We start from the raw sequence: 15,540 nt of genomic DNA, 5'->3' as shown, positions 1-15,540 counted from the left end.
TGATCAATCTATGATAAGAGATGTTTTGTGCGATGATCGGTAGCAATTTGATACATGCCCACACAAAGCAGAACCCGCGTGGCAAATGACAAAGTGGCAACCACCCACACCCACGCCAGCATTTTTCCTTTAAACTTGATGTGGAAGTCGATCCTTGTTTTTGGAGCAATTTATTTGAAGTGGCCCAGTGGTTCGCACTGCTGCCTCACAGCACCAGGGACCGGGTTCAATTCTGACCTTGGGTGACTGTCTGTGTGGAGTTTGCATGTTCTCTCCGGGTGCTCCAGTTTCCTCCCACAGTCTAAAGAAGTGCAAGTTAGGTGGATTGACTTGGCCAAATTGCCTCTCAGTGGGTTTACGAGGATAGGGTGGGATTTGGGCCTTGGTAAGGGGCTCTTTCAGAGCTTCAATGCAGACTCGATGGGCCAAATGGCCTCCTTCTGTACTGCAGGGATTCTGTGATTCTATTAGGTCAACTTACATGCTGACATCTTTCGTAGAATGAAGAGAATAAAGAAAATCAAAGAGAATAAATCCACATTTGACTTGTTATTCCTCTGTATATAAAACATATTTTAGCTACATTTTTAATGTTAACCTAACTTAAGTCTCCCACTTTAGCTAATATTATCCAATTTGTCTCTGTCCCAGTGCAGAAGGATGGCACTCAAGTATGTCCCATGATCTGTCCGTCTTCAGAAAGGGGTTTGGGATTGTTAGATTGGTCCTTCTGATCTTTCCCTACATCTCTTTACCAGCTGCCCAACCAATGGGGAAACTCTGAGAGAGGAATGCGATGCAGAAACTTATTTATGAAAACAGCATAAAGAGGCATTTGTAAAACCATGTAGACAATCAGGCAACACCCAAACCAAATGTCTTAGACAGAAAAATGGAGAAATCCCTTATTCTTGAAAATCCATCTCAAGATGAATTTGCATTTGTTGGATTTTGCTCCGAGCAAATCGGCTGTCATCTTTCTTACATCACAGCACTCAGCACATTCAGAGTATGCCATTGGCTATAAGTACTTTACATCCCAGCGTCATGAAGGGCATGATATAATTGCAAAATATTTAGATGTATGTTGACATTGAAAAACTAACTTTTGCATTGACTCACTGATTACTGACTTGTCTGAATCTGCATTTTGCAGCAATGTATTCCAGGGGTTTGCGGTTTGTGTGTATCACATGTCAGCTATCCGAGAAGCATTCAATGGACCCTTTGCACATAAAGAGGGGCCTGAATATCACTGGGCAGCTTATGAGGGCAAGGTACCTTACCCCAGACCAGGCTGTGTAAGTACATTTCACGCAACTGTGAATATTTGATAATGTATGAATGGTATTTGTCACATAAAAAATTCATGGCAATATCAATCAAAAGATGTTTCTGTGCTGTCAAACTCTATGACTCTAACATGGCAGGATTTGAAAACAAGGTTGATTATTTTAAAACTAAGATGTTGTTTACCAGGACCCAGTGTAGGTCGGTGAGCACAGAGGTTTCAAGGGAATGGGACTTTGTGCAAATTAAGACATGGGCAGCGAAAGAGCTCAAATTTACAGAGGCAGAATTTGGGAAATGAGCCAGGAGGACTTGGGAACAGTCAAGCTGTGAAATAACAAAGATATGAATGAAAATTTCAGCAGCAGATAGGATGAGACAGTGGCAACGTTGGGTGATGTTATGGAGGTGAAAATGGGTGTCTTAGTGTTGGCACGATTATGAGCTGAGAAGCTCACCTTGGGATCAAATGTGACACCAAGGTTGCAAAGAGCTGGTTTGATTTTGGTCTGTTGTCAAGGAGAGGGCTGGACAGAAGGGAACCGGAGTTTAGAGTGGGACCAAAAGCGTTGACTTCAGCCTTCCCAGTAATAAATTGGAGAACATTTCTGCTGTTCCAATATTGGAAAAGCAAAGGAAAAGTTCTCAAAATAACTGAGACTGGAGTTACTCCTGTTCTCTTTTGTGATTCTCTCACGGGATCTGGCCGTCACTGGCAAAGCCAGAATTAAAAAAAAATTGTCCACCTGTAATTGCCGCTTGAGAATGTGGCCGTGAGCTGCCTTCTTCAACCCGTGCAGTCCATGTGGTGTAGGTACACCCACAGTGCTGTTAGGAAGCGAGTTCCAGGATGTTGCCCCAGCGACAGTGAAGGAATGGCGATATATTGCTAAGTCAGGATGGTGAGTGAGTTGGAGGGGAACCTCCAGGTGGTGGGGTTCCCAGGTATCTGCTGCTCCTGTCCTACTAGATGGTAGTGGTCGTGGGTTTGGACGGTACTGTCCAGGACAGGAGGAAACTACCTTAAACCAGGGACTCTTACAATCTGTGAAAAAAACTTTTGGCAAAAAATACACGAAACATTCATACCACCGGTATATCTATTTAAACTTTGAGTAAAATTGTTCTGGGTAAAAGTAGCTATTGCCTTACATATCTTACAGAATGTTTCAGAGGTAATGTTGCTCATTGTAATTTTCACCCAGATAGTGTCATACACTGATGGGAAAGATGAGGAGGATGGATAGGCTGTGCCAGTAGCCATAGTAACAACCCAATATCAGTGATCAAAGTTTGTGTGATAGATAGTTCCACAAAATCGCTCAATGCGTCTGAAAGGAAATGCTCCATCGTTCAGTCAAACAACATCTACTGACCTCTCACCTTTCTATTGAAACTCACCTCCTCCTTATTAAAACATGGAATCATCTTCAAATATAACCAATTTTAGCATTCAGAAAGGAGATTTGCAAACCTACATTGACAAAGAATTTGTATCATTACTCCAAGAATTATTTAACTGGCGAGTCCACACCTGGTAATCGTGCCCAGTTTGGTCCCCTTATTTGCGGGAAGATGTAGTGACATTGGAGGCAGTTGAGAGGAGGTTCACTAGATTGATTTCAGAAGCGTTTGTCATATGAAGAGAGATTGCGCAGTTTAGGCCGATATTCTCTCGAGTTTAGAAGAATGAGGGGGGATCTAATTGAGGTGTACACGGTGATAAACGGTCTGGATAAAGTAAACGTGGAGTGGATGCCTCCTCTTGTGGAACATTCTAGAACGAGGGTCACAGTCTCAGGATAAGAGGTAGCAAATTTAAAACCGTGATGAGGAGAATCTACTTCTCCCAAAGGGTTGTGAATCTGTGGAATTCGCTAACCCAGAGTGCGGTGGATGCTGGGACAGTGAGTAAAGTTAAGGAGGCGTTAAGACAGATTTTTAATTGGTAATGGGTTGAATGGTTATGGAGAACGGGCAGGACGGTGGAGTTGAGGCCAGGATGGGATCAGCCATGATCACATTGAACGGTGGAGCAGGTTCGAGAGGCTAAATTGCCGACTCCTGCTCCTAGTGCTGATGTCCTAAGAAAGAACTACTCTGTCTAATTCCACCATCCAGCTCTAGGTCTGTAGCCCTGTAGGTAACAGCACCTCAAGCACAAATCTGGTGTTCTGGATTAATCAGGGGACCGGGGTTATGGGACAAAGGCAGGAGATGAGGAACATGTCAGCCATGATTGAATGGCAGAGCAGACTCGATGGGCCGAATGGCTTCATTCTGCTCCTGTATATTATGGTCTTATGGTGTACAATCCTAAAATACATAATCCTTAAATATTTATCAAATCGCCTCAGACAAAAATCACCTCAATGCAGTTATCTTCCTGCTAAAAATCAACAGCTATTGCACATTAAAATCTTCACATCAGTTAATGTTCCCATTCTTCACCTGCACAATCAGCTGAATCAGTCGAAAGCCAGAATGGGCAGTAAACCTGTGTTCATGGGTGTGTCATTAAATTTCTGTCAATTCTGTTTTAACTGCTTTGACAGGAGTTTGGGGTGATGATTCATTTTTATAGTCAGTCTGGGTTGTGAATTGTTACACTGGAGGTTGCACTGGTCAGCATTGCTGGTAAATCCGCTCCCACAGGAAGTGTACAGCTTTGCTGACCTGTGGAAATCTGAATGGGTGATATCTCAGTGAGCTGGTGTTACCCACTCCGCGGACTGCCTCAGAACCCCGAAGGATAATTTGAATCATGGGTTCGAGTTCTTAGTGATGTATATTTGTTTGGAATAATGTGAGGAACAATATCCCAACCCAGTCAAGAACCTGTCTGGTCAATGTGTAAACAATTAATCAAGAATATTTCTTAAAGTAAAAGAAAATTTAAAAACACACAACAAAGACTAATTTACACCATAGCACTTAAGTATACTAAATGCACCATTGTATCTGAAGTTCCCTCTTGTTCCCAAAATATGCCCACGTTCCCTGAGCTCACTGAGACACACCTTTTCCCTACAAAATCCAATTTTAGTAACTCTATAGATCAAATCCAGTTAATAGTTTCCACACAATACCACATAGGTCACCAAGTCTGGGAAAATGTCTCTTCCTGGTTCAGTGATGGTACAAAGATCCATTTTCTATGGGACAGTCTCTGCCACCTGCTGTGATCCTAAATATGAGCTGGAACAGGCCTCCATGGCTTGGACACTGGATGGAACTGGCCTGTCGGGATGTTGGATGGAAACTTGCCTCCCTCTTTAACAAGGATGCCAACAGTTATATTGTTAAATCTCTTTGACATTGTACCATCGTCAATGTTCTCTGTTGATTATTCGTTTTGTCTACTATGTCCATACTGTGTACGTTCCTCGGCCGCAGAAAAATACTTTTCACTGTACTTCGGTACATGTGACAATAAATCAAATCAAATCAAATCAAATTCCTCTCTGGGGCTTTTCCCCAGGGTAGAGGGGTCAATTACTAGGGGGCATAGGTTTAAGGTGAGAGGGGCAAGGTTTAGAGTAGATGTACGAGGCAAGTTTTTTACGCAGAGGGTAGTGGGTGCCTGGAACTCACTACCGGAGGAGGTAGTGGAGGCAGGGACGATAGGGACATTTAAGGGGCATCTTGACAAATATATGAATAGGATGGGAATAGAAGGATACGGACCCAGGAAGTGTAGAAGATTGTAGTTTAGTCGGGCAGTATGGTCGGCACGGGCTTGGAGGGCCGAAGGGCCTGTTCCTGTGCTGTACATTTCTTTGTTCTTTGTTCTTTGTTGATTCTGCTGTCTACCTCGCTCATGTTCCTTGCCTTTAGAAGATAGTATTTTTGCAGCCTCACTGATCTCTGGTGAACAATATTTCTGATACGGCCATTCGCACCTCAATGTCTCTACATCCCTGCTAATCTTGTTTCTTGATGTTATTTTATTTTCATCTCAGATTCACTGTCAATATCATTAACTTCCCACATTCTTGACAAGTGGCAGAGAAAGCCCTTTCCTTTGGTGTCAGTTATTTTTTCTGGTGGCAGGTGTTGTAATGTCAAGAATGCCTTTTGGAAACACATTGGAACTTCAAAAGAGTTCTTTCCATAAGTCACCATTGGCTGATTTTCCCTTAGAGGGGGAGAGCTGGCTGGTGGTGATTTAACCTGAGGTCACCACACCTCAGGCGAGGGGCAAGGTTGAGAAGGCGGGGCCTTCATGAATAACCCCAGCGGGAACGGGAATTGAACCCATGCTACTGGCCTCGCTCTGCATCACAAACCAGCTGTCCCCCAACTGAGCTAAACCGGCCCCCAATAATGAAAAAATGAAATAAAAATGAAAAATGAAAATCGCTTCTTGTCACGAGTAGGCTTCAATGAAGTTACTGTGAAAAGCCCCTAGTCGCCACATTCCGGCACCTGTTCGGGGAGGCTGTTACGGGAATCAAACCGTGCTGCTGGCCTGCCTTGGTCTGCTTTAAAAGCCAGCGATTTAGCCCAGTGTGCTAAACCAGCCCCTCTCGCTTTATAATAAACAGTTCTAAAAGCGCCAATGGTTCCAATAGCCTGTTGTATGTTTCACTGAGTTAATTACCTACTGCTTTGCCAGGGGCTGGTTTAGCACAGTAGGCTAAACAGCTGGCTTGTAATGCAGAACAAGGCAGCAGCCCGGGATCAATTCCCATACCGGCCTCCCCGAACAGGCGCCGGAATGTGGCAACTAGGGGCTTTTCACAGTAACTTCATTGAAGCCTAATTGTGACAATAATCAATTATTATTATTATTATTATTATTAATAAAGATTAACAGTAACTAACTCTAAACCTCTTCAATCCTTTAAGACTAAATTAATGAAGAGAGGTCATTCTCCTTCCTTCTTCCCTTCTCTCAGCTCTTGCATTATGTCCAACATTAACACCAACCACAATAACACAAACATCAAGTCCATATTTGGTCAGCTTTTCATTACATTGGATGGGTCATTATTTTCTCAATGTTCGCAGTGCCTGTGACAGGCACACATTTAAATTGTTCAGTCTGTCAGTTCTGGTTGGCATTGAGCTTGAGAACCAGGATTGAAGCACAAAGATCGCTACTCCGGATGAGTAAGAGTCTCCACATATCCTAATGAGAACCACCCACAGCTGAAACTACCACATACATCATCGGAGCAGATTTGTTCCTATTGGGAGATTTAACACGTGCCAGTTCTCCAGAATGTAGCCGAATTGTTTCTCTCCAGTCAAAGTACTATTTAACAGGTTTGGTTTCAGTATTTAACGAGAAGATACTTGATATGGAAAGCAAATTCTCCTAAAAAAAATTAATTTGTCTTTTGGGCGGCACGGTAGCACAGTAGTTAGCACTGTTGCTTCCCAGCGCCAGGGTCCCAGGTTCGATTCCTGGCTTGGGTCACTCTAACTGCTTGCATGGTTTAGATATGCTACTTCGCCAAACAGGAGAGTGAAATCTGGGATCTTTTGCTTTGGTAATGACATTCTATGGTGTGTTTGATTGTCTGCTACATTACAATGCCAAACTTGTTTTGCTTTGAAGTGGTTTGTTAAATCTTGTACACCAATTTGATTCTTCATCTGAATGTTGCAGTTGGAAATGATTTGTGCTAAATAACAAAAAGGATTAATATTGGTTTGATTTCACAAGATTCTCTGGCGCAAAACAGCTGGAATTAAAATCCACATAGCAAGATGGATTTGTCATTTCCAACTCGACACTATAACTGTAAACTGTTATATTCTGTGTTGCAGTGTGCCAGTCAGATTAATGCACCTCCTGGAATTAAATATCGCTCTACAAAGGATTATCCAGATGATGTCCTTCGTTTTGTCCGCAGTCATCCTATTATGTACCAATCAGTCCACCCTGTACACAACAAGCCTGTGTTGTTGAGGATAGATGGGCAACACGACTTAAAGCAGCTTGTAGTTGACCGTGTTGACGCTGAAGATGGTGAATATGACGTCCTGTTCATCGGCACAGGTAAAACAGAACTTGCTAGAAAATGCTGTAGACATTGTGATGAAATATGGAGGAAGATTGGGGGAAAGCTAATTTTTCTAAATTGAGCCCAAATGCAGCCTGGCAGTGCCAGTCTTTAATGCCCATCCCTTGAACTGAGTGACTTTCTCGGCCACTTCAGGGGCATTTAAGAGTCAACCATTTTTGCTGTCATTTGTTAGTTACATGTGAGCCAGTCCGGATAAGGATGGTAGATTTCCTTCCCGAAAGGGCATTTGTAACGCATTTTATGACCCCATCGTCATCATTAGACTTTAAATTACAGGGGCGAGATTCTCCGACCCCTCGCTGGGTCGGAGAATCGCCGGGGGCTGGCGTGAATCCTGCCCCTGCCAGCTGCCGAATTCTCCGGCACCGGATATTCGGTGGGGGCGGGAATCGCGCCGCGCCGGGTGGCGGGCCCCCCCCAGCGATTCTCCGGTCCGGGTGGGCCGAAGTCCCACTGCTAAAATGCCTGTCCCGCCGGCGGAGATTAAACCATCTACCTTACCGGCGGGACAAGGCGGCGCGGGCGGGCTCCGGGGTCCTGGGGGGGGGCGCGGGGCGATCTGGCCCCGGGGGGTGCCCCCACGATGGCCTGGCCCGCGATCGGGGCCCACCAATCCGCGGACGGGCCTGTGCCGTGGGGGCACTCTTTCCCTTCCGCCTTCGCCATGGTCTCCACCATGGCGGAGGCGGAAGAGACTAGCTCCACAGCGCTTGCGCGGGAAACTGTCAGCGGCCGCTAACGCTCCCGCGCATGCGCCGCCCGGAGATGTCATTTCCGCGCCAGCTGGCGGGGCGGGAATTTGTCCGGCGCGGGCCTGGCCCCTTAAGGTTGGGGCTCGGCCCCCCAAGATGCGGAGCATTCCGCACCTTTGGGGCGGCGTGATGCCCGACTGATTTGCGCCATTTTGGGTGCCAGTCGGCGGACATCGCGCCGATACCGGAGAATTTCGCCCACGATTTCTATTCAATTCAGGATTTCTGCATTACCCTGGGTCCCAGGATTACTAATCCAGTGACAAGATCACTGCTCCACTGCCTCCCCAGTGTGCAGTGAAAATATCGCTATGACAATATCTAAAAAATCTCCAATGGCTGGAATCACGGTCTTGTAACCATGAATTGCCATCAAAGGACCTGATTTCCTCATTGATTCAGTGGATGGAATTCCCCCTCCCACGCCGGGTGGGAGATCGCCGGGTTGCTGCGGGAGTCCCGCCACGCCGCCCCGGCACCCGCACGCGATTCTCCCACCCCCCACAAACCGGCGCGGCGAGAATCACGGCTGGCCGCTCGGGGAATCGCCGCTCGCTGTTTGTAACGGGCGAGCGACGATTCTCCGGCCCGGATGGGCCGAGCGGCCTGCCCAACACGACCGGTTCCCACCGGCGCCGTCCACACCTGGGGCGGAATTCTCCTCCCCGTCCCGCCACATTTCTGCCCCGACCGGCCGGCGGGAGTCTCCGTAACACCGGCCGGTCAATGGGGTTTCCCATTGTGGGGCAGCCCCACGCCGTCGGGAAACCCCCGGGCGCCGGCAAAACGGGGACTCCCGCCGGCGGAGAATGACGACCCCGGTATCTGCCGGTGGGAACAGCGTGGGAACGCTGGGGGGGGGGGGGCGGCCTGTGGCGGGGGAACGGGGGGGTTCCTGCACCAGGGGGGACTCAAAAGGGGTCTGGCCCGTGATCGGTGCCCACCGATCGGCGGGTCAGCCTCTCTGAAGGAGGACCTCCTTTCCTCCGCTGCCCCGCAAGATCCATCCGACATCTTCTTGCGGGGCGGCCGCAGGGAGGACGGCAACCTGCGCCTGCGCGGTGACGGCATTTACGCGGCGCCGCTTTTACGTGGCAGCAAGGCCCGGCACCGCTCCGAGCCCCCCGGGGGCGGGAGAATAGGGGGGTGGCAACGGCCTCCGACGCCGGAGTGAAACACTCTAGTTTTCACTCCGGCGTCGGCACTTAGTCTCCCGATGGGAGAATTGCGCCCAGTGTCTCAGTGATTATAAAATGATGGAAAATTCAGGCCAATTGGACAAAACAAAATTTGCCTTTTTTGTTTATTCAAAATTTCAATTCAACATTTTTGCGAACTGCCTATTGTTACTGAGACCCGGGATTGTTACTGAGACCCGGGATTGTTACTGAGACCCAGGATTGTTACTGAGACCCGGGATTGTTACTGAGACCCGGGATTGTTACTGAGACCCGGGATTGTTACTGAGACCCAGGATTGTTGCTGAGACCCGGGGTTATTACTGAGACCCGGGGTTATTACTGAGACCCGGGATTGTTACTGAGACCCGGGATTGTTACTGAGACCCGGGATTATTACTGAGACCCGGGGTTATTACTGAGACCCGGGATTGTTACTGAGACCCGGGATTATTACTGAGACCCGGGATTGTTGCTGAGACCCGGGGTTATTACTGAGACCCGGGATTGTTACTGAGACCCGGGATTGTTACTGAGACCCGGGATTGTTACTGAGACCCGGGATTGTTACTGAGACCCGGGATTGTTGCTGAGACCCGGGATTGTTGCTGAGACCCGGGATTGTTACTGAGACCCGGGATTATTGCTGAGACCCGGGATTGTTACTGAGACCCGGGGTTATTACTGAGACCCAGGATTGTTACTGAGACCCGGGATTGTTACTGAGACCCGGGATTGTTGCTGAGACCCGGGATTGTTACTGAGACCCGGGATTATTGCTGAGACCCGGGATTGTTACTGAGACCCGGGGTTATTACTGAGACCCGGGATTGTTACTGAGACCCGGGATTGTTACTGAGACCCGGGATTGTTACTGAGACCCGGGATTATTGCTGAGACCCGGGATTGTTACTGAGACCCGGGGTTATTACTGAGACCCGGGATTGTTACTGAGACCCGGGATTATTACTGAGACCCGGGATTATTACTGATACCCGGGATTATTACTGAGACCCAGGATTATTACTGAGACCCGGGATTGTTACTGAGACCCGGGATTGTTACTGAGACCCGGGATTGTTACTGAGACCCGGGATTATTACTGAGACCCGGGATTGTTACTGAGACCCGGGATTGTTACTGAGACCCGGGATTGTTACTGAGACCCGGGATTATTACTGAGACGCAGGATTGTTACTGACACCCGGGATTATTACTGAGACCCGGGATTGTTACTGAGACCCGGGATTATTACTGAGACCCGGGATTATTACTGATACCCGGGATTATTACTGAGACCCGGGATTATTACTGAGACCCGGGATTGTTACTGAGACCCGGGATTATTACTGAGACCCGGGATTGTTACTGAGACCCGGGATTATTACTGAGACCCGGGATTATTACTGAGACCCGGGATTGTTACTGAGACCCGGGATTATTACTGAGACCCGGGATTGTTACTGAGACCCAAGATTGTTACTGAGACCCGAGATTGTTACTGAGACCCGGGATTATTACTGAGACCCGGGATTGTTGCTGAGACCCGGGATTATTACTGAGACCCGAGATTGTTACTGAGACCCGAGATTGTTACTGAGACCCGAGATTGTTGCTGAGACCCGGGATTATTACTGAGACCTGGGATTGTTGCTGAGACCCGGGATTATTACTGAGATCCGGGATTCTTACTGAGACCCGGGATTGTTGCTGAGACCCGGGATTATTACTGAGATCCGGGATTCTTACTGAGACCCGGGATTGTTGCTGAGACCCGGGATTGTTACTGAGACCCGGGATTGTTACTGAGACCCGGGATTATTACTGAGACATGGGATTGTTGCTGAGACCCGGGATTATTACTGAGACCTGGGATTATTACTGAGACCCGAGATTGTTACTGAGACCTGGGATTATTACTGAGACCCGGGATTGTTGCTGAGACCCGGGATTATTACTGAGACCCGGGATTGTTGCTGAGACCCGGGATTATTACTGAGACCCGGGATTGTTACTGAGACCCGGGATTGTTACTGAGACCCGGGATTATTACTGAGACCTGGGATTATTACTGAGACCCGAGATTGTTACTGAGACCTGGGATTATTACTGAGACCCGGGATTGTTGCTGAGACCCGGGATTATTACTGAGACCCGGGATTGTTGCTGAGACCCGGGATTATTACTGAGACCCGGGATTGTTACTGAGAACCGAGTTTGTTACTGACACCTGGGATTATTACTGAGACCTGGGATTGTTACTGAGACCTGGGATTGTTACTGAGACCCGGGATTGTTACTGACACCTGGGATTATTACTGACACCTGGGATTATTACTGAGACCTGGGATTGTTACTGAGACCCGGGATACATTTCCATGCAATCAATGAATGAACAAGATTGGAAATCAGCTGATGTGAAGTTTGTTGGCTGGAGGGTGGGGATAGAATCCGAGAGGAGATCAGGGTAATGGTGAAGTCCTGCTCCTGACACCAGCAAACATTCACATTATAAAGAAATTAGTGTCAGATTTACGAGCAGCTGCTGACAGTTTCTTTAGGATTGTTGATTGGGTCAGAATTAGGTGGAACATTGGCAGGTGCAAAGTGACCTCACACCTGGAGCAGACCTGTTCCAAAAGACAATACCCAGGAATGGAGATCCTGAGCAGAAAGTGACTCCGTGACACTGAGTGAATCCTTCCGGAATGTTTTAAAGCTGCTCATTTCACTGGAGAACACTGGGCCTTGCCTGACGGGGAATTGTTTTTAAGCATCTTCATAAAATGTTTAATGGAAGCCTTTCTCCTTTGCGCAGATGCAGGACTAGTGTTAAAAATTATCATAATTTACAACCAGGAAAGTGAAACGATGGAGGAAGTGGTGTTAGAGGAGCTGCAAGTATTTAAGGTGAGAATGATTGGATAGTCTCTGCTGAAGCTGTGTCCCTCCTGGAATATTATTGGGCATCGAGTAACTGGGGCATTTGTTTCAATTTCAGGTGCCAACGCCAATTATCACCATGGAGTTTTCAGTTAAACGGGTAAGAGATATGCACATGGAATGGATGGAAAGATAAAATAAACTGAATGAGCAATAATAATAGATCATTCGGTAAATTCAATCTCTAGATTGTGGTGTCGATTTGCAGATGGTGATTGTCCCCAATGTATACACACAGAGCAGTACAAATAATGACATTATCCAATCAGGTGGGCTGTTTCAAATATAGATAAAGATTATTGAGGTTGTGTGGGCGGGCAAAGGCCGCATTTACAATACACCCCAGCAGCTGCAAGAATAGGCAACCACCATGGCCACCAACAAACTCTCACCTTGAATAAGGTGAACAGAAGTGAAGGGAGTGGATCCTCCTCTGAATTCAGGCTTGTTTTTGCCAGAGTTGAAATCCACTCCCACTGAGCTGAGGCAGACGGTGCAGCCGGTTCACCAGCAGCTCGGAGAATAAGACTGGCAGAAACTAAGCAGCTTCTCACACTAAATGACAAATAATTGTTCCATTTTCTTTCAATTCACTGATGCAGCTAACGCATTATTCTCTAACTTCTGTTTATTTTACATTTTTAGAATGTCAATGTATTTTGCATTGTTTTTCAGTCAGTTCATCTCCACGTCTGTACTTGGTGTAGCAGCACTGTCTGTACATCTGTACATGTTGTAGATGGCACTGTCTGTGCGTCTGTACTTGTTGGAGACGGCACTGTCTGTGCGTCGGTACTTGTTGTAGACGGCACTGTCTGTGCGTCTGTACTTGTTGGAGACGGCACTGTCTGTGCGTCTGTACGTGTTGGAGACGGCACTGTCTGTGCGTCGGTACTTGTTGTAGACGGCACTGTCTGTGCGTCTGTACTTGTTGGAGACGGCAGTGCCTGTGCGTCTGTACGTGTTGGAGACGGCACTGTCTGTGCGTCTGTACGTGTTGTAGACGGCACTGTCTGTGCGTCTGTACATGTTGGAGACGGCACTGTCTGTGCGTCTGTACTTGTTGTAGACGGCACTGTCTGTGCATCTATATTTGTTGGAGACGGCACTGTCTGTGCGTCTGTACTTGTTGTAGACGGCTCTGTCTGTGCGTCTGTACATGTTGTAGACGGCACTGTCTGTGCGTCTGTACATGTTGTAGACGGCACTGTCTGTGTGTCTGTACGTGTTGTAGACGGCACTGTCTGTGCCTCTGTACATGTTGGAGACGGCACTGTCTGTGCGTCTGTACGTGTTGTAGATGGCACTGTCTGTGCGTCTGTACTTGTAGACGGCACTGTCTGTGCGTCTGTACTTGTTGGAGACGGCACTGTCTGTGTGTCTGTACATGTTGTAGACGGCACTGTTTGTGTGTCTGTACATGTTGTAGATGGCACTGTCTGTGCCTCTGTACATGTTGTAGACAGCACTGTCTGTGCGTCTGTACTTGTTGTAGACGGCACTGTCTGTGCGTCTGTACTTGTTGTAGACGGCACTGTCTGTGTATCTGTACTTCTTGTAGATGGCACTGTCTGTGCGTCTGTACATGTTGTAGACGGCACTGTCTGTGTGTCTGTACTTGTTGTAAACGGCACTGTCTGTGCGTCTGTACTTGTTGTAGACGGCACTGTCTGTGAGTCTGTACTTGTTGTAAACGGCACTGTCTGTGCGTCTGTACATGTTGGAGACGGCACTGTCTGTGCGTCTGTACATGTTGGAGACGGCACTGTCTGTGCGTCTGTACATGTTGTAGACGGCACTGTCTGTGCGTCTGTATTTGTTGGAGACGGCACTGTCTGTGCGTCTGTACTTGTTGTAGACGGCACTGTCTGTGCATCTATATTTGTTGGAGACGGCACTGTCTGTGCGTCTGTACATGTTGTAGACGGCACTGTCTGTGCGTCTGTACATGTTGGAGACGGCACTGTCTGTGCGTCTGTACATGTTGTAGACGGCACTGTCTGTGCGTCTGTACATGTTGGAGACGGCACTGTCTGTGCGTCTGTACATGTTGGAGACGGCATTGTCTGTGCGTCTGTACTTGTTGGAGACGGCACTGCCTGTGTGTCTGTACTTGTTGTAGACGGCACTGTCTGTACATGTTGGAGACGGCACTGTCTGTGTGTCTGTACTTGTTGGAGACGGCACTGTCTGTGCGTCTGTATTTGTTGTAGACGGCACTGTCTGTGTGTCTGTACGTGTTGTAGACGGCACTGTCTGTGCCTCTGTACATGTTGGAGACGGCACTGTCTGTGCGTCTGTACGTGTTGTAGATGGCACTGTCTGTGCGTCTGTACTTGTAGACGGCACTGTCTGTGCGTCTGTACTTGTTGGAGACGGCACTGTCTGTGTGTCTGTACATGTTGTAGACGGCACTGTTTGTGTGTCTGTACATGTTGTAGATGGCACTGTCTGTGCCTCTGTACATGTTGTAGACAGCACTGTCTGTGCGTCTGTACTTGTTGTAGACGGCACTGTCTGTGTGTCTGTACTTGTTGTAGACGGCACTGTCTGTGTATCTGTACTTCTTGTAGATGGCACTGTCTGTGCGTCTGTACATGTTGTAGACGGCACTGTCTGTGTGTCTGTACTTGTTGTAAACGGCACTGTCTGTGCGTCTGTACTTGTTGTAGACGGCACTGTCTGTGAGTCTGTACTTGTTGTAAACGGCACTGTCTGTGCGTCTGTACATGTTGGAGACGGCACTGTCTGTGCGTCTGTACATGTTGTAGACGGCACTGTCTGTGCGTCTGTATTTGTTGGAGACGGCACTGTCTGTGCGTCTGTACATGTTGGAGACGGCACTGTCTGTGCGTCTGTATTTGTTGTAGACAGCACTGTCTGTGCGTCTGTACATGTTGTAGACGGCACTGTCTGTGCGTCTGTACATGTTGTAGACGGCACTGTCTGTGTGTCTGTACATGTTGTAGACGGCACTGTTTGTGTGTCTGTACAAGTTGTAGATGGCACTGTCTGTGCCTCTGTACATGTTGTAGACAGCACTGTCTGTGCGTCTGTACTTGTTGTAGACGGCACTGTCTGTGTGTCTGTACATGTTGTAGACGGCACTGTTTATGTGTCTGTACATGTTGTAGATGGCACTGTCTGTGCCTCTGTACATGTTGTAGACAGCACTGTCTGTGCGTCTGTACTTGTTGTAGACGGCACTGTCTGTGCGTCTGTATTTGTTGTAGACGGCACTGTCTGTGTATCTGTACTTCTTGTAGATGGCACTGTCTGTGCGTCTGTACATGTTGTAGACGGCACTGTCTGTGTGTCTGTACTTGTTGTAAACGGCAC

The 15,540-nt window shown here is 47.7% G+C and overlaps 1 protein-coding gene across 1 annotated transcript in view; it reads left to right on the top strand.

Moving 5' to 3' along the window:
• LOC140387803 (semaphorin-3E-like) overlaps positions 1–15,540 on the top strand; it is a 401,767-nt gene that overhangs the window by 254,398 nt on the left and 131,829 nt on the right. The window contains exons 10-13 of the mRNA XM_072470936.1: positions 1,157–1,301; positions 7,069–7,300; positions 12,077–12,168; positions 12,260–12,301. Of these exons, the coding sequence (XP_072327037.1) occupies positions 1,157–1,301; positions 7,069–7,300; positions 12,077–12,168; positions 12,260–12,301 (511 nt within the window). The remainder of the gene's footprint in view (positions 1–1,156; positions 1,302–7,068; positions 7,301–12,076; positions 12,169–12,259; positions 12,302–15,540) is intronic.

Source organism: Scyliorhinus torazame, chromosome 13 (assembly GCF_047496885.1).
Source record: "Scyliorhinus torazame isolate Kashiwa2021f chromosome 13, sScyTor2.1, whole genome shotgun sequence".
Classification (NCBI taxonomy): Eukaryota; Metazoa; Chordata; class Chondrichthyes; order Carcharhiniformes; family Scyliorhinidae; genus Scyliorhinus; species Scyliorhinus torazame.
The sequence above is the reverse complement of the archived record's forward strand: the minus strand, read 5'-3'. Positions and strand labels throughout refer to the sequence as shown.